The 23,019-nt window shown below is 40.9% G+C and overlaps 1 protein-coding gene across 3 annotated transcripts in view; it reads left to right on the top strand.

Annotated features, from left to right (window-relative positions):
• The window catches only part of LAMP2 (lysosomal associated membrane protein 2), a 37,930-nt gene that overhangs the window by 6,997 nt on the left and 7,914 nt on the right, over positions 1 to 23,019 (top strand). For 2 of the 3 annotated variants that reach the window (XM_061408595.1, XM_061408596.1), the window contains exons 2-8: positions 3,131 to 3,249; positions 3,922 to 4,144; positions 9,290 to 9,448; positions 10,360 to 10,526; positions 11,859 to 11,981; positions 16,097 to 16,160; positions 16,568 to 16,732. In XM_061408595.1, coding sequence (XP_061264579.1) covers positions 3,131 to 3,249; positions 3,922 to 4,144; positions 9,290 to 9,448; positions 10,360 to 10,526; positions 11,859 to 11,981; positions 16,097 to 16,160; positions 16,568 to 16,732 — 1,020 coding nt within the window. Of the gene's footprint in view, positions 1 to 3,130; positions 3,250 to 3,921; positions 4,145 to 9,289; positions 9,449 to 10,359; positions 10,527 to 11,858; positions 11,982 to 16,096; positions 16,161 to 16,567; positions 16,733 to 19,355; positions 21,367 to 23,019 lie in introns of those variants that run through there. The other variant, XM_061408597.1, reaches the window with a different exon arrangement.

The following is a 23,019-nucleotide window of genomic DNA, read 5'->3' as shown; positions in this document are numbered from 1 at the left end:
CAGGTTGAACAACAGGCAAAAGTAAACTGTGCTGTTTGTTAGAAGTCAGGTTGTTGGCTGCCCTTGGAAGGGAATTGGTAACTGGAAGGGGAAGTGAGGGAACTTTCGGGGGACCACTTGGAATGTTCTGCGTCCTGACACAAGTGGGTTCAGTTTGTGAAAATGCTTCAAGCACTTGCAATCCCTTCTGTATGTATGCTGTATACACTTTTCGGTATGTATGTTACACATCACACATTAAAAAAAAACTCACGTTGTAAGAAAGGTACAGTGGATTACTCAGAATTTAAGCCAAGTTCAGTGTCCCAACTCATGCCACTGAGCTGCACTGCCGCCGCCAGGCATTAAGCAGCAACATGCCCTGCTGGCTGCCCCTGCGCATTTTCAGCTGTTACAGTGGGGGGAGGTGGGATTGGCCAGAAATTGTTTTTAAAAAAGGGCGGGGGTGTTGTAGATTTGGGGACAGCCAGAAATAGTGAAATCCCCTCCCAGGGAAACAAGTCTGTTTCAGATGGTAGGAACGGTAGAAGCCTGGGACAGAGGTTGACTGGAGCGCGGTAAATGGGTCCAGTGGAACGAGTTCAGCCGGATTGCAGGGTGTGTTCTGGGAACACGGCCTTGAGAGAAGTTGAGGAATAGGGTGGGGCAAGATTAAAGATTACTTTGAAAGTCAGGCAGAGGAATTAAATTCTAGCATGGGTATTTTGGAGCCCGTAAAAGGTTTTGAACAAGACAGTATCCTGAGAGGAAGAGGCGTTTAAGGACCGTGAATCTGACAGCACCTCTAGGGGCTGCTAGGACGCATCTGTAGTAAGTTAGGGGTATGCTGGTGGGTTTGGAGTAGAAACTAAAGGCAGAGATTGGATTTCAGAGGGAATTGGAAGGGAAAAAAATCAATAGGACTCAACAAAGAGAATGAAGGAGAAGCCAATTCCCCAAACCTTTTGAGCCTGAGTGTCTGGACAGGGTGCTGCCTTTCCTTTCAAGCCAGTGAGGCTGAGAAGTGGGGAACGAGTTTGGTGATGGACAGAGAAGCGTGGTGTGCTGCAGTCCATGGGATCACAAAGAGTTGGACACAACTGAGCAACTGACATCAAAACTAACATCAAAACAGCCTACCCACCTACCCAAGGGCCCAGCACATTCTGTTCTCTGACTTCACAACCCAGCACCCTGGGAGAACTGTGCTTTCAGAGGGCTTCTTCCACCCCCAGCTGCCCAGGGGCCACTTTTACTCAATGCCTGTGACCTCAAACTCGACAGTTCCAAAACATCCATCACCAACTCCTGGAGCTTGCTCCGACTCGATGGACATACAGATGGACTAACGTCCATCGAGTCGGTGATGCCGTCCAACCATCTCATCCTCGGTCGTTTTGATGTTAATGTAGCGGCAAATACAGACAACTGCCTTTGCTTTCTGTTCCAGAGAGCCGAGTCCTCCACCCTTGATACTGATCCTTTGATACTGAGTGCTTTTTCACGTAGTTTTGTTTGCTACTCTGATTTCTTTGGAAAGAAAATGATTAACACATGGCAGGCTTTTTTGGTTGTTTCTTTTGAATGTTTTGGTTTTTTTTTTTTTAATGAGTTTATTCAGAATCAACAAAGAATTAAAAAAAAAATTTATTTTTGGCTGTCTGGGTCTTTTTTGCTTTGCGTGGGCTTCTCCAGTTGCAATGAGTGGGGGCTACTCTCTCGTTGCGGCGCTCGGGCTTCTCATTGTGGTGGCTTCTCTGGTTGCGGAGCACCGGTCCTAGGGCTTGCAGGCTTCCGTAATTGTGGCACACGGGCTTAGTGGTCCTGCAGCATGTGGGATCTTTCCAGACCAGGGACCAAACCCATGTCCCCTGCGTTGGCAGGCAGATTCTTAGCCGCTGCACCCCTAGGGAAGTCCTGAATACTTTGAATACAAGGAGAATGTGTTAAAATGGGGGACTTTAAACAGACCAAGAGAATGTGTATGGAAAGCAGGCTTCCAGCTGATCAGAATTCTGAGCTGCAGTTCTCACCACTACTGCAGGGTAGCCTTGGATCAGTGATGGTAGCTCCATTCCAGATTGTTCTGAGAAAAGAATGGCTGTAAAACCTACTTAGGCCTCACAGGTCTTTTGGAGCCTGTAGCCAGTACATTTAGGCATTGTCAGTGACCACGAGCTTAGGCGTATCAGATTCAGGCTTGGCGAGGCAGCTTGGTCTCCAGAGCATGACGCGGGCTTTGTGTACAGCTTGAAAGCTGTTGCTGAGGCACGCCTTCTTGGTATTCCTCTCGGGACTCGATTCTCTCTAGTTTAGAGCGTGTCCCCACTTGTAGGTGACGCTGGCATGCTTGGGTATCGTTCAGGCTGTACAGCTATCTCAACAGGAAACAGTGCACCCCTTGGTGAGACAGTGAAGAAAACCCTTACATGGTGGTCCCTCATTTATGCTGCTGGTGTGTTTTCTGGCGTATCGTGTTTTGAGTCTTTGGGCTCTTCAATGTAATAGGTGATGTCCCCCATTTAACCTAGTGTAGAAGATCAGGGTCGAGGTAGCTGAAAATCCCCAAAGCTTTTCTGTCCCTGAAAGGTTTCTCTGCTAAAAAAAGAGGTAGCAGGTTGAGAATGGAGGAAGGGACTTTGAGTCCACGTCAAAAGATGAATTAGGCTTTCTAATCGATTGGGTTTTAAAATGAAACTGAAATGATAAACATTGTGTTTATAAAAATTAACTTTTTGCTTGTGGATCTAACAACCTTTGTAATACTCTTCCTTTGATCACGTGATACACATGCTTAGACCTGGCCCACATTTTTACATCAGAATAAAAGGGTTTGCCAAGACTTCTCAGTGTCATAGGTCATGTAGTTTGACAGGATTTAAAGCACCAAGATCGCAGAAATCAGAGCTATCATTATTTTTATAGAGAAGGTTCCACCAGCTGGTTTGAGAAAACACCCCTTCCACATTTCCCCATCACCTCATTTACCTAAAAAAAATAAAAGTCTTAATAAGTAATAATTGCCTAAAACTAGCAAGGCACAGAGTGTGGAAGTGATTATTAGGTTGAACTTTAGGGATGAATAGAGCTTACTTTTATTTTATATATGTTTCTGTAGTCCAATTTAAAAATCTTATTGTTTTTAATCTAGGCGCTGTCTCGTCTTATGCACTGGAACTTAATTTGACAGATTCATCAAACGCCACTTGCCTTTATGCAAAATGGCAGATGAATTTCACAATACGCTATGAGACCACAGACAAGCATAATGTAAGTGTTTTTATTTTTCTTTGGGTTTTATAGTAGGAATTTAATTATATTCTCTTTTTTTAATCCTTTGCATTCATTTATACAAATTTGATTTCATGTTAACTGACACCATGTACATTTTGTGGAGTTATTTAGCATGTACACTTGAAGGTATTCTATTTAGTTTTGAAGTGAACTTTTTTATTTATTTAGGAATGAATATTTTAATTCATCAGTTCTTTGGAGGTTTTTTGGAATTAGTTAAGGGAAAATGATCTGAAGACTATGGTGTTTCAGGTTTAACTATTTCTATAATTTTCAACATGTGCTAACATTGAAGCTCTTTTAAATAGCTTGCTATTAAAGTCACCTTTGGGTGGAGGTGTGTTTATCCTCTCAATCCTTTTTGCCTTATTTCTTTTCGTTGAGATCCTGCCTGCTTACAGCCTGATATATATATATTTTTTTAAGTCAATAGCTGAACTTCAGACTGGTTTTCCTTTTGTTTTTAGACATACATGAATTTGTCCAGAGGGACTGGTGTGTAGGTAAAGAATCGGAAACCCGTCAGCATAGACGGGCCAGGCTGGCTAGTGGGGTGTGATGTCAACTTCATAGTGGCACTCACGGTGGAAATGCTTGTTCTCATTGCTGCCTGTTTGGGACTAAGCCCCAGGTGTCTTTTTCTTTTAGAAAACTGTACCCATTTCAGACCTTGGTGCTGCAACCTACAATGGAAGCTTTTGTGGGGACGACCAGAATGGTCCTAAAATAGCAGTGCAGTTTGGGTCCGGTTTTTCCTGGATTGTGAATTTTACAAAAGAGGCAGCATCTCCATCTACTTATTTAGTCGACACCATCTCATTTTCCTACAACACTAATGATAACAAAACATTTCCTGATGCGAAGGAAAAAGGTAACCTTAAGAATTGGATTGTGTTTGTGTTCTCTTGCTCTTCATTAATAATGAACAATGTAAATAATTTAAAAGCCGTGCTTATGCATGTCTGTCTCCCTAATTGGAATGGAAATGTCATGTCTTTGGATTTTCTTGCACAGCATAGTATTTGATACAGTGAGGATGTTTGATGTCATTGCTTGATGCTTTACTGTGTACCATGTAGTACTCTAAGTATGTTGCCAGCAGCATCTCACTTTTAAGCCTTACAGCAACCCTGGGAAGTAGATTTTATCTCAGCTTTACAGGCCCGATGAGATGAGATATCTTTCCCAAAGGTCACACAGGCTAGTAAGTGGTAAGCTGGTGTTTGAACCAAAGTCTGTTGAACTTATGTGTCCGTGGCACATGACTACTGTTATTTACTTCATTCAATAGTGGGCAGTCAGTAAGTGTTGAATGAATGAGAAAATCCTTTACTGATAACTATTTTAAATGGGTACAAGTTTAGTAACCTGAGACCAGCAGAAAAACTTCATCTTCGAATCTTGTTACCGTTTATATAGGATTTTGACTGTAAAGTAAAAAACGTAAGGGAAAAGAGTTGTTAAAAAAAAAAAGGTAAGGTGACTAAAGTCAGCATTTGCTGCTATTTTGAGACAATTTTAGGTCAAAATGAACTTGGGAAGGCATTGGGAATTAGACCATTCTGGTAACTCCAGAATACTGGAGTTGGGTAGCCTTTCTCTTCTGCAGGGGATCTTCCCAACCCCAGGGATTGAACCCGGGTCTCCTGCATTGCAGGCATAGTCTTTACCAGCTGAGCCACCAGGGAATCCCAAGAATACTGGGGTGGGTAGCCTTTCTCTTCTCTAGGGGATCTTCCTGATCCAGGAATCGAACTGAGGTCTCCTGCATTGCAGGTGGATTCTTTACCAACTGAGCTACCAGGAAAGCCGCTCTGGTAACTTACTAGAAGTGAAATGTGTTATTAAAATATTTTGAAGGCATGGATAATGGAGATTTCAGTCTTGCTAGGAATATAATTCTCTCCTTTCTTCCCCTTCCACTGAGATTGGGATATTAACATGGTGTTCCTAGTAGCTTAGCATTTCTCACAGATAGTATTTCATCCTGACCCCAGAAACACAAGTAGATGGGCTTTAGTTGCCTGGTCTGGGGGATGAGTAATTCATTTGGATTTATGGAGTATCAAAAGATTATATTTTTAAAGACCCAGAAGTGAGTGAGCTCATGTAAAACATGGGCAGTATCACTAACTGAGACTCAGAAATCAAATCCTAGGTTTTTTTTTGTTGTTTTTTTTTTTGTTTTTTACTGATCTCTTAGTTTGAGAGGATAACTGAAGCAAGTTTGTTATTGGATATTTTGTATATTTAGCTTTCTGCTGTATATTGTCTTTCAGAACTAGGATTAGGATTTGGCCCTAACTTTCAAGGAGCTTAAGAACTAGTTGGAGAGACTGAGTGAGTGAAGTTGTTTTCCCAAGTATACATGGAAAAATTGGAAAGAACATTGAGATCTGTGTGGTTTTGTTATTGTTTGTGTTTTTGGGGTGGAGGGTTCATAAATCTTTTCTGACTTCTCAACGTACAGAGTGAACTTTACCTATGGTACATAGTCCCTGAGCTAATCAGTGGATACCTCTGGACAAGAGGGCCTGATGACAAGCAGAGGACGTCATGCATTGGAGGAGTGAGAAAGCTTGGTGTAGAGGAGGAGGGCCTGAGCTGAAACTTCGCCTAATGGTAGATTTTGAGTAAGCGGAGAATTTTGAGCAGAGTATTTCCAGCAGGGGCAAGCACAGTATGTGCAGTAGTGTTTGGAGAGCCGCCCAGTTAAATAGAGGCTGTACATAGTAGAAGGAAAATCATGTTGGCCAGGTGCAGTGAGTCTAAATTAATAGGGGGCTTTGGAAGCCAAGGAACTGCTTTTAGCTTGATGGGGTAGGCACTGGGGAACCATTTTAGATTTTTAAGCAGGAGAATGATGTAACAAAAGTAAGAGACAGTAGTTTATAAAGAATGTTCTACGGGATTAATCGGGAAGTGAGGAGACTACAGGCAGAGATACTAGCTTAAGAGACTGTTACAGAGCTCAACGGATGATGTAATAAGTACCTGGACCAAGGTGGGGTGGCAGTAAAAGCTGCTGCTGCTGCTGCTAAGTCGCTTCAATCATGTCCGACTCTGTGTGACTCCATAGATGGCAGCCACCAGGCTCCCCGTCCCTGGGATTCTCAAGGCAAGAACACTGGAGTGGGTTGCCATTTCCTTCTCCAATGCATGAAAGGGAAAAGTGAAGGTGAAGTCGCTCAGTCGTGTCCGACTCTTAGTGACCCCATGGACTGCAGCCTACTAGGCTCCTCTGTCCATGGGATTTTCCAGGCAAGAGTACTGGAGTGGGGTGCCATTGCCTTCTCCGGCAGTAAAAGCAGATGGGGGTTAATCTGACAGATTTAGTGGGAAGACTGTGGACTTTGAAACGTTAACACCGATCTCTCTCCCCATTCATTTATTTATTTATTTTTGGCCGTGGGCCTCCCAGGTGGCTCAGATGGTAAAGAATCCTCCTGCCAAGTGGGAGATGTGGGTTCAAGCCTTGGATCAGGAAGATCCCCTGGAGAAGAAAATGGTTACCCACTCCTGTATTCTTGCCTGGGAAATCCCATGGACAGAAGAGCCTGGCGGGACACAGTCCATGAGGTCGCAAAGAGGGACGTGACTGAGCTACTAAACAGCATCAACAACATTTTTTTTTGCTGTACTGAAACTATTTGAAACTATTTGAGATTTTAAATGACTCCCTTAAACAAACTGTTGATAGTTTTTTGAAATAATTTAGCATCCTATTTTTAGGCATCTGGTAATTGAAGTGACTTTGAAGTTGTTTATTGTTTTTGGCTGTGCCACAGTTTCTCGGAGTTTAGTTCCCAACCAGCAATTAAACCCGCATCCTTGGCAGTGAAAGACCGGAGTCCTAACCACAGGGAATTACCTCCTGCTGTTTCCTTTAAATTTTTCTTTTTCATGATTAAAATACAGTGTACTCTGCTCAGTGTTATGTGCCAACTTGGATGGGAGGTTGGGGGGAGAATGTGCTTTGCCGCCCAGTCGTGTCTGACTCTCTGCAACCCCATGGACTGTAACCCGCCAGGCTCCTCTGTCCATGGGGATTCTCCAGGCAAGAATACTGGAGTGGGTTGCCACACTTTGCTCCAGGGATCTTCTGAGCCCAGGGATCGAACCCAGGTCTCCCTCATTGCAGGCAGATTCTGTACTGTCTAAGCCACAATGTATATGTATGGCTAAGTCCCTTCACTTAATCAGCTATACCCCAATACAAAATGTATTTGGTGTTAAATAAATGAAAAATTTTTAAAAATTACAGTGTAGAAATAGAAAAGTACAGGAAATAACAGAACCACACATAAACCCATTACCCAGAACTAATGTCGTTTTTTCCATATTTGCCTCATTGTTTTATTTCAAGAAATAAAAAACCTTTCCAGGTAGTCTAGAGGTTTCCTTTGTACCCACTCCTCAGAGCCATTTTCCTCCCTGCCTCCCAAGAGGGGATCACTCTTGGGAGTTAGGAGTGTAGCCTTCCTGTCTATATGTTTGTATTTGACTAATATATATGTCAATATGTGTTCAGACACAATGCATCATTTTAAAAATGACAGTTTTATAATGTAACTCCGGTGTGTCTATGACTTGTTTTTGCACTCATTTGTATTTTGAGGTCTGTCTATGTACAGCCAGTTCAGACATCTGTTCACTTAGTTAACAGTGAAAAATGGTTTTGGAGGAAACTGTTCTGGTTCATTGGTTTAAATTTTTTTTCCCTTTGGCATTTCACTATAGGCATTATAATAACTGCACAGAAAGGCGGTAACTTGTTGCTTTCATATTGTGAGATTTTCCTAAATGGAATAGTCTCTAAATTCTATCCAGGAAGAGGTTTCAAAAACTCATTTTAGTTACTTTCACTTACTTTGGGATTGTAGCACAAAAATAATCCTTGATTATTCCATCTCTCTTGTTTGTTTTGTCGCTAAGTCATGTTGCTTCTACCTTAGATAAGTGTTTGCAATTTGCCTCTCTGTTCTCTTCTTGGGCTTCCCTGGTGGCTCCGTGTGGTAATGAACCCGCCTGCCAGTGCAAGAGATGTGGGTTCAATCCCTGGGTCGGGAAGATCCCCTGGAGGAGGAAATGGCAACTCAGTCCAGAATTCTTGGCTGGGAAATCCCATGGACAGAAGGAACTGGCAGGCTACAGTCCGTGGAGTCACAAAGAGTCAGCCGTGACTGAGCGCGCACGCATGCTCTCTTCTTACTGCCCCTCACTGTCTTGGTTTAGGCAACTCCTCCTCATCTCCCCTGCTTTTTTATACTTTTCTTTCTTTCTTTATTTTTGTGCTGGATCTTTGTTGCTTTCAGGTTTTCCTCTAGTTGTGGTGACCAGTTGGCTTCTCTCTAGTGTGCCGGCTTCTCATTGAGGTGGTTTCTTGTTGTGGAGCATGGATGGTAGGGCGCATGGGCTTCAGTAGTTGTAGCACATGGGCTCTGGAGCACAGGCTCGATAACTGTGGGCTTAGTTGCTCTGCGGCATATGGGATCTTCCCAGATTAGGGATCAAGTCCAGTTCTGCTGCATTGGCAGGTGGGTTCTTTACCACTGAGCCACCAGGGAAGCCCTCATCTTTCCTCTTAACCAGGTCATTAGCGTACTAGCTAGTTTACCTCTTAAATGACTTTGCTTACAAAGTTTTCTGCTCTGCCTGACGTCTACAGTTTTGCTGTCTTCCTTAAATGACATGTTTGTTATTTCCAGCTTTAAAAACTGAAACTTACCTTCTATTGCTAACAAAACAATGCCCAACCTGTCCTTAGGTCATAGAATATGCTGCAAAGTGTGACCACCTGCAACTTATCTTTCCTTCCTAATTCCATCACCCCTTTCCTCTTAACCCCTTGTGTTTTAGCCACAGTGAATTTGTCAGTCCCTGAACAGGCCTTGTCTGTTGTCACTTCAGGAGTGGGGTGGGGCATGCACACAGAAAAGGTGAAACTCTATGTATTTATATGATCACTTTCCTCCTACCTTCTTGGAAATAGCTGTTGTTAAATCTTGTCTTACAGAAGTTTTTACTGTTAATAACCGTGTGGCACTCAAGATTCCATTGAATGACATCTTTAGATGCAATAGTTTGTCAACCTTAGAAAACCGTGACGTTGTCCAGCACTATTGGGACGTTCATGTACAAGCTTTTGTCCAGAATGGCACAGTGAGCACAACAGGTAAGACGATTCTGTACTTGGGTCCTGACTTAAGATGAGAGTATACCAAGAAGCTTTAGTTGAAGTACCATCTGAAGCATTTATATGTTAAGACTGACAGCTACATTGTACTGTAAAGGTTTTATAAATAACAGCAATCCTGATTCTGGTAGAACTTGCACTTACAGGTTTCTGATGCACATGTGGCCGAATGATCTTCTGAAATACCTACCTCTAGTGCTCCCCGTGGATAAAGCCTAATCTTGGCTGGAACAAATCCTCAAATAGCATTTGATCCTCAGCTTTTAAGCTTTTGAAGATCCCAGACAAAAGCTGAGAAATTGGATTTGTGTTCTAATCTTGACTTTTATAAATTGATTTGGTAACTTTTATATGACTTTATTGGAAATACATTAATTTCTCAGCCACCAGTTCTGGAAAACGACCAACACTTCCTGTGAAGAGGTTGAAATGCCTATGATTTGCTGTAGGGGCAACACAGAGAAAAGGTTCATTTGTATTTAAATCCTTCAGTAATTTTTAAACTTTTTTTTTAGTTAAAACACTTTTTTTTTTTTTTAATGTAGGGGTGAACTGTTTTCAAACTTAAATCTCTGATTTTCATCTCAGAAGCAGGTGATAATTTGGGGGGAACAAAGTGTATAAAAAGATGAGTGTGTGGCCACATGTGAGTAGATAAAGCATTTGGATGTGTCTGGAGCCCATGTGCTGTGTCATAACTTTTTTAAGATTGTCTGCATATGAAGCAGCAGTTTGAGGACCTCTGCCTCATTTAGTTTAAAATACTAATAATACTTTCAAGACATTCCCTATCCCAAATATAATCCTTTTGGACTTCTGTTTTGAGAAGTATGTTGCTCTTCCCTGACCTTATGAATTAAACAGTTTATTTTGTCCTTTGTATGTCTTAGAGTTTTTGTGTGATAAAGATAAAACTGTAACCACTGCCGTGCCCATCGTTCCCACCACGCTGCCATCTCCAACAAAACCAGTGGTCGGATCCTATTCAGTTGTAAATAGCAATGGTACCTGTCTTCTGGCTACCATGGGGCTGCAGCTGAACATTACTCATGATAAGGTATAGTTGCCTGTTTTTATTGATACGTTCTTTTCTGTATCTCCTTTCCAATGTAGTGGGTCCAGCCTTCAGCCCAAGAGTAGTGTAATAGACTGATGCAGTTTTAAATACTGATCTGATGTTGTCTTGTAGAGTTGTAACTAATTTGAGTTAATACAACCGTAAAGAGTTAATGTCACTGTCAAAGGATTGTCTTGGCCAGCAGGAAACCTATTAGTTTAAGGAACTCTTTGGGGTGTAGATTCTTTTCCCGTCAGCAGGTCACAATATGAGCAGTTTTTTTTTTTTTAAGAGTAGTCTTTTTTAAAATGTTTATTTATTTTTACTTATTCTTCTCTGTGCTGGGTCTTCATTGCTTTGGGTGCGCTTTCTCTAGTTGCGGTGAGTGGGGGCTACTCATCGTTACTGTGCACAGGCTTCTCAGTGTGGTGGCTTCTCCATTGTGGAGCACGGGTTCTAGGCACATGGGCCTCAGTAGTTGCTACTCTCCAGCTCTAGAGCCTGGGCTCAGTGGTTGTGGCATACGGGCTTATTTGCTCTGTGGCATGTGGGATCTTCCTGGACCAGGGATGGAACCTGAGTCCCTTGCATTGGCAGGCAGATTCTTATTCACTGCACCACGAGGGAAGTCCAAGCAGTTGATCTTTGTTTCAGTTAGTTTAAAGTACAACTCCTTCACACTTTTATGTGAGGGCTTCCCTGGTGGCTCAGATGGTAAAAAAATCTGACTGCAGTGCAGGAGACCCTGGCTTGATCCTGGGTCAGGAAGATCCCCTGGAGAAGGGAATAGCAACCCATTCCAGTATTCGTGCCTAGAGAATTCTGTGGTCAGACCATGGGGTTGCAAAGAGTCGGACACAACTGAGCGACTAACACTGTAAACTTGGAACAGTGCAACTGTTTCTCCAGCTGTTTGATGATCTGAATGGTATAGGTAGGTAAATACAGAAAGGAGTACCTGATGGCACTTCTGCTTGCAAAGCTCTATTGGGCCTACAGAGGGCGTTCTGGCAAACCGATCCCATTTCCAGTGTCTTAGGACTTAAACAAGCTAGACAAATGGCTCTTGTGCACCATAAAAAATGTCTTTTCATTTGGCTCATTGTTTGAGGAAGCTTCCCTCTTGTCTTCCTTTTTTTTTTTTTTTAAAGTCTGCTGAGTTACAGCTTGAGGGGCTTGTGCCAGCTTTGAAAGTAAGACATCATACATTTAAGTATCCAGGAGACAAAAGGAGTTTTTGTTTTCCATGAACTTGATCTTATTGGAATATAAGGTTTTGCTATAGATTTTTATGGTTAATCTATGCCTTTCTCCCCTCCTCTTCCCCTAAAGGTTGCTTCAGTTTTTAATATCAATCCCAACACAACCAACGCTACTGGCAGCTGCCAACCTCAAACTGCTCTGCTCAGGCTGAGCAGCAGCAACATCAAGTATCTCGACTTTGTCTTTGCTGTGGTGAGTAACTGGTTCATCAAGAATTAGGATCATTCTCTCAGAAACACATCTGAAAGTCTGTGTGAATGGGTGTGTTATGTTTATGTGTTGAGGGGGATAATTATCTCTCTTTTCCATTTCAACACTGCTTAATTACACAGTGTAGTCCATTGATTCCTGTTAATTCTGCAGGGTCACTTCCATGTTCTCTGGACTGGGCTCATTCTCCTCTTCTGCTGTTATATAGACCTTAGGGTAGGAGTAAAAATTAACCCATATAAAAAAAAAATCTAATTTGTACAAATAGATATATGTAATAATAAAGTCTATTTATAAAAGACAAAGTACTTTCCATAGTTTTTTTCCATTATTGGTTAGAAAATTCTCCTGTTTATCTATTATAATATTTAGGCTTTTTCAGGGTTATACTACTTGTCAGAGTACCAGTAATGATGATAGCTAACACTGAGTACTCAGTGAGTCCAAGGCTCTGCATGTACTGCGTCAGGATAGTTTATAATGGTGGCGTCCAGGTTTTCTTTGTTCATGGTCCTATCAAAGGCTGGACCCTAAACAGGAGTTTTCATGCATGTTTGACTTCTAGCTAGCAGAAATTAATCATTGGGGACCTTCATTTCCACCTTCTCAGAAGCAGTTGTTATCCTCGTAATTTTTTGAAGGGTGTGTGTGCGTGCATGTGCGTGCACAGGTTACGACAAATTGGAATGGGGAAGTGGGGCTAGCTACCCATGAGGGAACCTGTTGACCCACCAAAAGTTAATATATAAGTGGCTAAAAACAGTTGTGCTTTTAAATCAGATTACTCATATCTAGGGATGGGGAAATAGCTTCAACATCTGATACATGAGAAGTTAGGTATGCCTTTGTTTCTTGTCTAAACTTGGTATTTTGAGTATAAAGCCTTTTTCCTCTATGGAAAGTAAGTGGAGTAATTAATGATTATATTTTAGAAAGATTTATAAAAATCTTTTTCCAATATGTAAATAATTTCTCCATTACAGTACACATATGACCAGTGAACTGCTATTAAGAATGTATAGTTAAGCTTGTCATCTTCAATGTGGTAGAGCAAGCTTCCCAAGTTAACCTCATAGAGATTATATTCTAGTCAGTAAAAATGAAGGAAGCAATATTTTAGATTCATTCCTTTTTGAGTGATTAAGCTTGATCTTTCTAGCTGAGGTAGGATCCTAAAGGGAACATGGTTTTTTCTGACTCTCATGGGGAAATATGTAATACTTAATTCCAGAAGACTATTCTAAAATGTAGTTCAAAATAGTGACATTTTAACCCTGCTACAGGCACTTTGAAAAGTCTAGAAATATCTACAGTGTCACCAGAGTTCAGTGGGGCCCATCTCACCTTCAATCTTATCATGGCAGTTGCTTCTCAGGATAATTGAATTCAGTGTATGTACAGGATGCTTTTTATAGTGTTCATGAGGTTCTAATGGCAAGTATACTGGGGTGGTTTGCCATTTACTCCTCCAGTGGATCACATTTTGTCAGAACTCTCCTATGACCCATCTGTCTTGGATGGCCTTACACAGCAAGGCTCGTAGCTTAATTGAGTTACCCAAGCCACTCGCCATGGCAAGGCGTGTGTTCCGCCCCCCCATTGGAAAAGACCTGATGCTGGGAAAGATTGAGGGCAAAAGGAAAAGAGGGTGTCAGAGGATGAGATGGCTGGATGGCATCACTATTGCAATGGACATGAACTTGGGCGAACTCCAGGAGGTGGTGAGGGACAGGGAGGCCTGACATGCTGCAGTCCACAGGATCGCGAAGAGTTGAACACGACTGGGCGACTGAACAACAACACAGGATGCTATGGTGGGATACAAAGAAGAAGGCCTATATTCTTAAGATGCCCATGATTTATTGGTCAAGGTGTGTGCGTGCATGCGCTCAGTTGTATCCAACTTTTGTGACCGCATGAACTGTAGCCCACCAGTCTCCTCTGTCCATGGAATTTTCCAGGCAAGAGAACTGGAGCAAGTTGCTGTTTCCTTCTCCACGGGATCTTCCTGACTCAGGGATCGAGCCTGCATCTCCTGCGTTGGCAGGCGGATTCTTTACCACTGAGCCACTGGGGAAGCCCCCAAGTGATAAAGATAGCAGTGTACAAATAACCACCACTTTTATGGAAGGCCTTGAATGCCATGCTGGCTTTTGGATTTGATTCTGTGGAAAAGTAGACTGTGCTGTAGGAGGTGCATTCAAAGTGGGGTGAGTGTTAGACCAGAGGAAAGTACAAAGTGCTATGGGAGTAAAGGAGGGCTTCCCAGGTGATTCAGTGGTAAAGAATCTGCCTGCAATTGCAGGAGACACAAGAGTCCCAGGTTCGATCCTTGGATCAGGAAGGTCCTCTGGAGAAGGGAATGGCTGCTTCCAATATTCTTGTGTAGAGAGTTCCATGGACAGAGGAACCTGGCGCCCTACAGTCCATGGGGTCACAAAGAGTCAGACATGACTGAGTGCCCCAACACAACAATGGAAGTATAGAGGAGTGAGCCATTAATTCCGGCTGGAGGAGAGTCAGGAGGGCTTTACAGAAGAGATGGCATAAAAGCTGGACATTCAAGAATGGGTCAGATGTGTACACATGGAGTATAAGAGGAGTAAGTGAAAAAGTACAGAATATCCCTGGATAAAGGAGCACAATCAAGACCAGGTGGAAAATGAGGCATGGAGCGTGTTCAGTGAATGATAAGTTTGGAAGAGTGTTTGGGACAAATTGTGGAGAGCCTTGAATGGCAAACCAAGGAGAGATGGGGTGGCATTGTCAAGACTTCTGTGTGCTTTCTCCTGAAGTTCTCTTGGTCTGCCCCCTTGTTTTCATTCCCTACCGATTCCAGCCTCCATTACTGCTTACCTCCTAACTAGTTTCAGACCACCTCCTAACTAGTCCCCCCCTTCTCCTCCCCTCCCCTAATGTACTTCGGCATCAGCTGAATCTTCTTGAAGCTCAGCTCTTTCTCAGAAACTGCAGTAGTTCTGTTTTGCCAACAAGAAAACATCTAAATTCCATGCCTGGGGCAGCTCAAGCCTCCTCTCCCCGCTGTGCAAAGTAACCTGCATATCCAGCTCTATGATTCCTTCTTTCCCTTGTCGTGAATCTCGTGCTTCCGTCACCATGCTCCCTGTGCACATCCACTGTGGTAGGAGAGTGGCCAAGGAACCAACCCTCAGGCTGCACAGCCAGACTCCTGGCGTCAAATCCCAGCTAACTCTGTAGCCTTGTGGAAGTTGCTCAACACCCTCCATGGATCAGTTATCCCATCTCAAAATGGGGTGTTGTAATTCTTCCATGAAGCCTCCTGGGTAAAGTTTTAGGAACAGTGCTTGGCACTTAAAGTTTTCAGATGCCAGTGTGCTTGCGGTAATGCTCATTTCTGACTTCTTTACTCAGGCTCTTCCCTTCTTGAATACTCATTTGTGCTTCTTTCCTAATTGAATCCTACCCCATTCAGATGGCCTGCCCCTAACCTTCTGTTGCCTTTGCTCCTTCCCTAGTTGGAATTCCTCTCCTTTTATTCATAATTTATCACTTTCTTTTTTGTAGTATGGTTATTTATTTTTCTTTGTCTTCTCTGGCAGAGTATAAACACAATGGGGGCAGGATCCAAATGTGTCCATTTTGCTGGCTCCCTGGAACACTTTGATGTGTTACCTTGTACATAGTAAGCGGTGAAGTAATTAGAAGGATCGTTTGATCAGATTAATGCTTCAGAAAGAAAACAGCATTGGAGGAAAAACAGAGCTGGACAGGCAGAAAGGCAGGGAGCCCTGTGAAGAGGCTGTTGTGATCCAGGCTAGAGGTGGTAAGGGCTTGGAAAGTGACAGATCAGAACGGAGGGAGTGAATTGCTGAGTGTCTGGGAACCAGGTGAGCACATCATCTCTGGTCCCAAAGTTGGAAACAAAAATGAAGAGGAAAAGGGTTTCAGTCACATTTTGAGTCTCTTGACTTATTTGCAATTTGTGCTACTGAACCAGGTCTAATCCCTGGTTGGATCTTCTGGGTAATAGTGTTAGATTGCTCTTCTTCCGTAGATGTTAACTGTGTCTGTAAACAGCTGTGATGCGTTGACTAACTGGATGCTTTTTTTCACAGAAAAATGAAAACCGATTCTATCTGAAGGAGGTGAATGTCAGCATGATTTTGGTTAATGGCTCTGGTAAGCAAAACATTGGCCTAGGGGGTGGGGAAGAATATAGGTTTCACTGAAAGAATACAAACCATAATTAATGACAAGCGCCTTATTTTATGGAACAGAAGATTCTATGTCAAAATTGGGCTTTGACCATAACTTAGAACCGGTTTTATCTTTTGCAATATCTTGTATTTTCAAAGCATAGTGAATAATAGTTAAGAATGTGACTGGGTTTTAGACTGTCGCAACATCCAAAGAGAGATAGGGAACCTAGTTAGTGATCTTAAGAATGGCTTTTTGTGGGCAGACCCTGTACCCTGAGCTCTCCCATATTTCACAGAAAATTCCTCAGGATTGTCTTCCCCCTCCCCCCTTTTTAAAAAATATTGACAGGATAAGAAGTTACTAACATTTTTTTTTTTCCTTTAAAGTTTACAGCATTTCAAATACCAATCTCAGCTACTGGGATGCTCCCCTGGGAAGTTCTTATATGTGCAACAAAGAGCAGACCGTTTCCGTGTCTGGAGCATTTCAGATAAATACCTTTGATCTAAGGGTTCAGCCTTTCAGTGTGACAGAAGGAAAGTATTCTACTGGTAAGAGTCAAGCAAGTTTTATTAATAATTTATGCTCATAGGTTGACTGCTAGGTGGCTTTTATTTTGAGTTGTGGAAATTTAAGCCCTGGAATAGAGAAATAGGAATTCACCTCTCGACTCTTGTAGCCCTTGAGCAAGTAGTATGACTGTATTAGCTAATCATTTTGCTCAAATTAGGTGTGTTTTGTAATCTCAAAACCATTTGCAGCAAAATTCTTAAAGCTAAAAACTGATAGGTGCTTAAGTGAGCTTTACAATACTTTGGCCACCTCATGCGAAGAGTTGACTCATTGGAAAAGACTCTGATGCTGGGAGGGATTGGGGGCAGGAGGAGAAGGGGACAACAAAGGATGAGATGGCTGGATAGCATCACCGACTTGATGGACGTGAGTCTGAGTGAACTCCGGGAGTTGGTGATGGGCAGGGAGGCCTGGCGTGCTGCGATTCATGGGGTCGCAAAGAGTCGGACACGACTGAGCGACTGAACTGAACTGAACATAAGACGCAGACACTCCTCCATGGGTTGTCATTTGTGGGAAGGATGGCACTGGGGAACAGCAGTTTTTGAGCATCTTGACTGCCTTCTTGGGGCCATCTTCTCACTGGAAACATTTTCATACTCAAAGCAGTTTGGTCTCATTTTATTAAGACAAAAGATTGTGGTAGGAAAGCCTCAGATGTGGCCTATGTTTTGGCCAGCTAGAATGATCTGGAGAGTTTTGAAAGCATGTGCCAGTGTGAATGAGGCTCTTTGAAGGTCTACTCAGGGCTAATGGTGGTATTTAACAGATTTTTAGTGAAAGCTTTGTGAACGGCTCATTACACTGTGTTTATACGATTATGAAAGATGCATTTGGCATTACAAGATTAAAATCTGCATGAAGAGGGAAAAGTACATAAAATTCCTTAATTGACTTGTCTTTTAAACCCGATTATATAAAATGGATGATTTGTGGATCACAGCTCTGCTGAGCAGAGCCACACCAGTCATCCCCATCCTTTTCAACAATGAATTCAGTGGTTTAGAAAGAAATGTGGAAGCTGCATCTGAAAGTGAATATGCTGCGAGCTGCTCAGCGGTTTTGCAGTAGTGCTGAACACCTAGCCGGCCTTGGTTAGGCCAGAATAAATTAGGCTCTTGACCCTACCATTCTTGTGATTAGAGGGGTTGATCACAATTAAAACATAGTCTCAAGAATTCATTTTCCCCTTTGTCAGATTTTGCTTGTGTGCTCAGTCAGTCGTGTCTGGCTCTCTGCGACCCCATGAACTGTAGCCCACCAGGCTCCTCTGTCCATGGGATTTTCCCTACTAGACTACTGGAGTGGGTTACCATTTCCTTCTCAATTATTTTGATCCTTTCATGGTTTTACTTTTGAGTCTTCATCAAACTCCTCCTCTGCATTATAACCTTCAAATTTTAAGTCCAGATTTGTGTTTAGAACTTCAGATTATTTGCAGTGTGCAGTCAGCTCAAGCCTGTTAATCTAGTCAGCTAAAATACAGATGAGCTGTATTTTTTCTCTTATTTTCCGCTTTGGTTTTCATATACATAGAATTAAAAATATCACCCAAAGGACTATACAACATTTAGTACTGAGACTGAATGTATAATCTATTTGTGGAGCTAGGTTCTTGACTGGTAATACTTGACTGTATAGGAGGAGGAAATAGACTTTCAGTAAGGTAAGAGTGTTAATTGGATTTTACTGAATCAGACTGCTCTCTAGCAATGGAAAAGATAGCCCCTGTGAGCCCTGACTGGATTGATAAATGTGGTAAACACACTCAAATTAGTCAGAAGTCTCAGTTTCTGGGCTTTAGCAGCCACTAGAAGTGTTTCCTCAAAGTTGAGAATCTGCAGGCTTTTTTTGTAAAGGCTCACACAGCGTTTCAGCTTTGGAGGCCATATGGTCTCTGTCACAACTATTGAGCTCTGCCGTTGAGGCATGAAAAAGAGCCTCAGGCAATAAACAAGTGAACGTGGCTGTTTTCCAGTAAAACTTGCCTTGTGGATACTAGAAACTTGTATTTCATGTAATTCACATGAATCACAAAATCCTCTTTCTTTGTTTTTGGCCCCCCACCCCCACCAATCATTTAAAAATTTTCAAAAGGCACTTTTTTAGCCTTTGGGACAGATTTGGTTCACAGGCTATAGTGTGGCTCTTCTGATCCCGTGATGAAACCTTCCTAATCTGCTCCCAGTTTCCCTAAAGACATCACTCTGCCATGAAGAGTCTAAACTGGCTATGTAGAAATCTGGCTAGATTGGCTCCCTTCATTTCTGATAAAGTAATACTCCTATTTTGGAAAGCACTTGGAATATATAAACAAAGAAATATAGACACATGTATGTGTTTTACATAAATGAGTACACATGCGTATATATCTAATATATACAAACACATGAATGAAAGGACAAATAAGTTTTTGGATTTTGATTCTAGAACAATCTATAATTTATGTAGCTTTATCATAAAAATAGACCTGTCTTAATTACTTAAAGTTGATCTTTTAAGAGCATTTTCTGACTTTTTAATGAACATCTTTTACTTTTGGAACATCATTTCTTTTTTTATTATACTCATTCTTTGTTACACACTTTTTCTCACCTACAGCCCAAGAGTGTTCGCTGGATGATGACACCATTCTAATACCAATTATAGTTGGTGCTGGTCTTTCAGGCTTGATTATCGTTATAGTGATTGCTTACCTAATTGGCAGAAGAAAAAGTTATGCTGGATATCAGACTCTGTAACACTAATCTACATGATAATAAAAGCAAGTACAAATTCCAACATGCAATACTATTCAACTTAAGGTATATATAGTTTACAGTGCTGATCTTAAAACAGGTGGTGTTGGGGGATTTCAAACTCAAATAGATAAAAACACCCCTAAAATGATAAACTATAAATTAATCACATGATTTTGGCTTTTCCAACTAAGGAATTTAAAACATTTTTATAGCGCCCCCCCACACACACAAATGTGCAAAATCGCATGGATTATAAATTCTGTTTTACATTGCCTTGAATTAGTATTCCATTGTTGTCACTTTAGACATTCTGATTAGAAATACCCAGTTTAGGAAAAAGAGCTTAACTCCCTCCCCACCCTCGTATGTAGTCAAATTGAGACAACACATTCTGTGGTGGGTTTGTACTTGCTCATTTTGCATTTCTTAGTGATTTTGTTTGCAGGTTAACTTAGCTGCTTTGGCATTGCTGCATATTTGACTATGAGAGACATGCCAATAGATGTGAACAGGGTCTAATAGTATTATATTCTTAGCAATGCATGCTTTTCTAATGCCTTTTGAGTACACTTGTACTTAATATGGCTGTAGTGACAAAAGATACAAAAGCTTTTAAAATTTTAGAATAGGTGTTAATCTTACCGTTGAATCCTTTCTTTAAAAAAAAACTGGGTAATTCAGCCTTTTAAATGGTAAAATACAAGACTATTCCAACTGGGCATTTCAATCCATTTTCTAGATGCTTTAGAGATAATTGCTAGGCAGTGCCAATTTGCGGCGTTAGTTCTTTGTACCCATAAATTGGCCCCTAGGCACAGTGCTAATATTAATGTCACTAGATTTATGTAGATTTCTCTTTAGTCTTTGAATCTCTGTGTTGGTGGTAGTTTGTTTTATCTTTCCTTTTCCTTAAAGAAGAAATGCCAGTATGTCCTAGAACCTAGATAAAGAACTTGGACCCAACCCAAAAGTCTTGGTCTCCTCTTTGTTGACGAAAAAGCTGTTCTTCCTTTCCAGCTTGCATTGATGGCTACATTTACTAATGTGGCTTTCATATTTAAATAGTTCAGTGCTAATCAAAGCTTACGTTGTTATTGTTCATTACAGTAGCATCATCAATTCATGTACTTTGTTAAGTTTTGTGCTCTGGGGAGAGGCACCAATTGTCCATTTCACCTGCACCACCTAATGTCTAGAGCCCCTCTCTAGAAAGCTTCTTGGAGCTGCTTTGCCAGCTTAAGGCACTTTTTAAAGGCTAAATAGAAATCTGATTTTTTAAAAAAATTTTATTTAAATAATGTTTTAGTGTAAGATTGTTACCCTTATAGGAATGGACAACGCTTCCAAGAGTATGAGCCTTAGATATTTCTCAAGAGTCAAAGCAAAGCAGCTTTTTTAAAAAATAAAAATTGGAAGCACAAGCAAGTGGCACTGGCTTAATGCTGTTAATGTTTGTAGAAGTTTCTACCTTGAGATTATATACCTGATTCATATTAAAATACCTCTAATTAGCACTGTTTTATAGAGAACCTGACTTAATTGACTATTTTCGTATTTTACATGGGCCAGTTTATATGCTATTATTCACGCTATTAGTTCGTATAGCCACGTGTTCTTTGTACCTTTTGTAGTTTTGTTTTACTGGGTTTACATCTTGATGGTCTAACACTCTATTTGGTTTCTGGGTGTTTCTCATGGGTTAGCATTTGTATAAAGAATCTGGTCCATGTAAATGCTTTTCATGTTTTTTTCCTCAAATGTTTAAACCACTAGTTGATGTATGGTATTTCTCTTCGGTTATTTGACTGTCCACTTGCTCAACATATTGCTTCTAAAACAAACAATAAAGATTCTTTTATTTCTTAAGGAAATTTGCTCACATTTCTTTCCTGTTGGCTAAAGTCTAGATTTTGTATACTATATAATGGCAATTTCTTCCAAAAGGAAAAACTTCAGAAATGCCTAGAACTAAGTTATTTCCAGAATGTTCTGTGTATTACTGTCTGGGAGAGTGGCGTGTGTGTGTGTGTGTGTGTGTGTGTGTGTGTATAGGTCCTTACTGATGTTGGGGTGGCTACAGAGTAAAAATCAGGTCGGGGATGAGATGTGTATGGGATGTATGTATGTGTGTGTGTAAGTTCCCCAGTTGAATCTTATGTGTAGCCAGTTAGAAAACCAATGATTTAGAATATTTTATAGTAAAAGCAACAGAATATCTCTGTATACTTTTCTCAACACCTAAATTGAGGCTGATATTTAATATCTACATTGCAGCCTCACAAAGCAAGCTATTGATCCAAGCCAAAACAGGATTGTATGTAATCTTTCTCTCAGATCACCTTAAAATGCATGAAACTTCCAATTTCTAGATGACTTCCCAGTCTACCTTAGTGTATCACACACAACCATTTAGCAGCCTGGCTGGCTTTCCTCTGGCTCAGCCAGTTAAGCCTGTGACCACCAGTTAATCATCACAGCTCTGAACGCTACTAGCAGCCATGTGCCTTCGGTCAGGCTACTCAGTTGGGGTCTCTCAGGTTTTTCATCTGGGGGTTGAGGGTTTTCAAGTCTTGTTACTTTTATTTCTTTGAGTGAAATTTTTCATTTCAGTGAAGAAAAATACACATCTGAGTATTTTTAGAAGAAACCTGATAAGCTACTTGTTAGGGATAAAAAGCATATTTTCATCAAGTGTAAAACATACCGTCTGAAGTTTATTGCAACTTTTTAGGAGGAATTCTTAAAAGAATCAAGATAATTTTAGGATTATAGCATTTTTATTTCTTTTTATTTAAGTAGATAATATTATACTGTCTTAGGCTCACCTTTCTCCTACTTATCTCCTGATCTTTTATCCTAGTACCTAATTTTCTGCATCAATAATTATCATATTTTTGAAACTAGTATAGAGTAGCTTCAAGTATCTTTTCAGATCCGTATAATAAACTTCAAGTGGTTTGACTGTATATCTAAAAGATATGTGATAAATGTCATATAAGAATGTGCTTCTTAATGTTGATTCTTCCAAAGAGAAATTGACTCATTGGTTTTAAAGAGGTGTTTGTTTTCTATTTTATTATAAATGTACATCTTGACTTTTCAACCCTCACCCTGAAAAGTGTATCTGACAAATTTCTGAACTAACAGAAAATTGAAGATTAACAGCATTTTTAAAATCTCCATGAACATTTTCCTTGAGATTTCAATGGCCATGAAATTTTACCTCTAAAATTCTTCACTGCTTCTGTGATTATTAAACTCTTCCACTTTTCCATTCTCCAGAAATATTTTCAGTATGGTCTCAAGTGTACATTAGGCAGATAGAGCAGGTCAGAATGACTTACAAAAGGAGGGTTTTCTTCAAGATGTGATTTTATTAAAATTTCTGTTTACCAAAACATCTTTCCATTACCTGAAGAACTTTTGCAGGTTGATTTCATAAAATCAATAGTTATTATAAATTCACATACTAGTTGAGAACATTTTAGGTAAATGACAGCATCTAGAAAGATCTTTGTATTAGT

Source organism: Bos javanicus, chromosome X, assembly GCF_032452875.1.
Source record: "Bos javanicus breed banteng chromosome X, ARS-OSU_banteng_1.0, whole genome shotgun sequence".
Taxonomy (NCBI): domain Eukaryota; kingdom Metazoa; phylum Chordata; class Mammalia; order Artiodactyla; family Bovidae; genus Bos; species Bos javanicus.
Note: the sequence above shows the minus strand (reverse complement) of the source record. Positions and strands in the feature narration are given on the sequence as shown.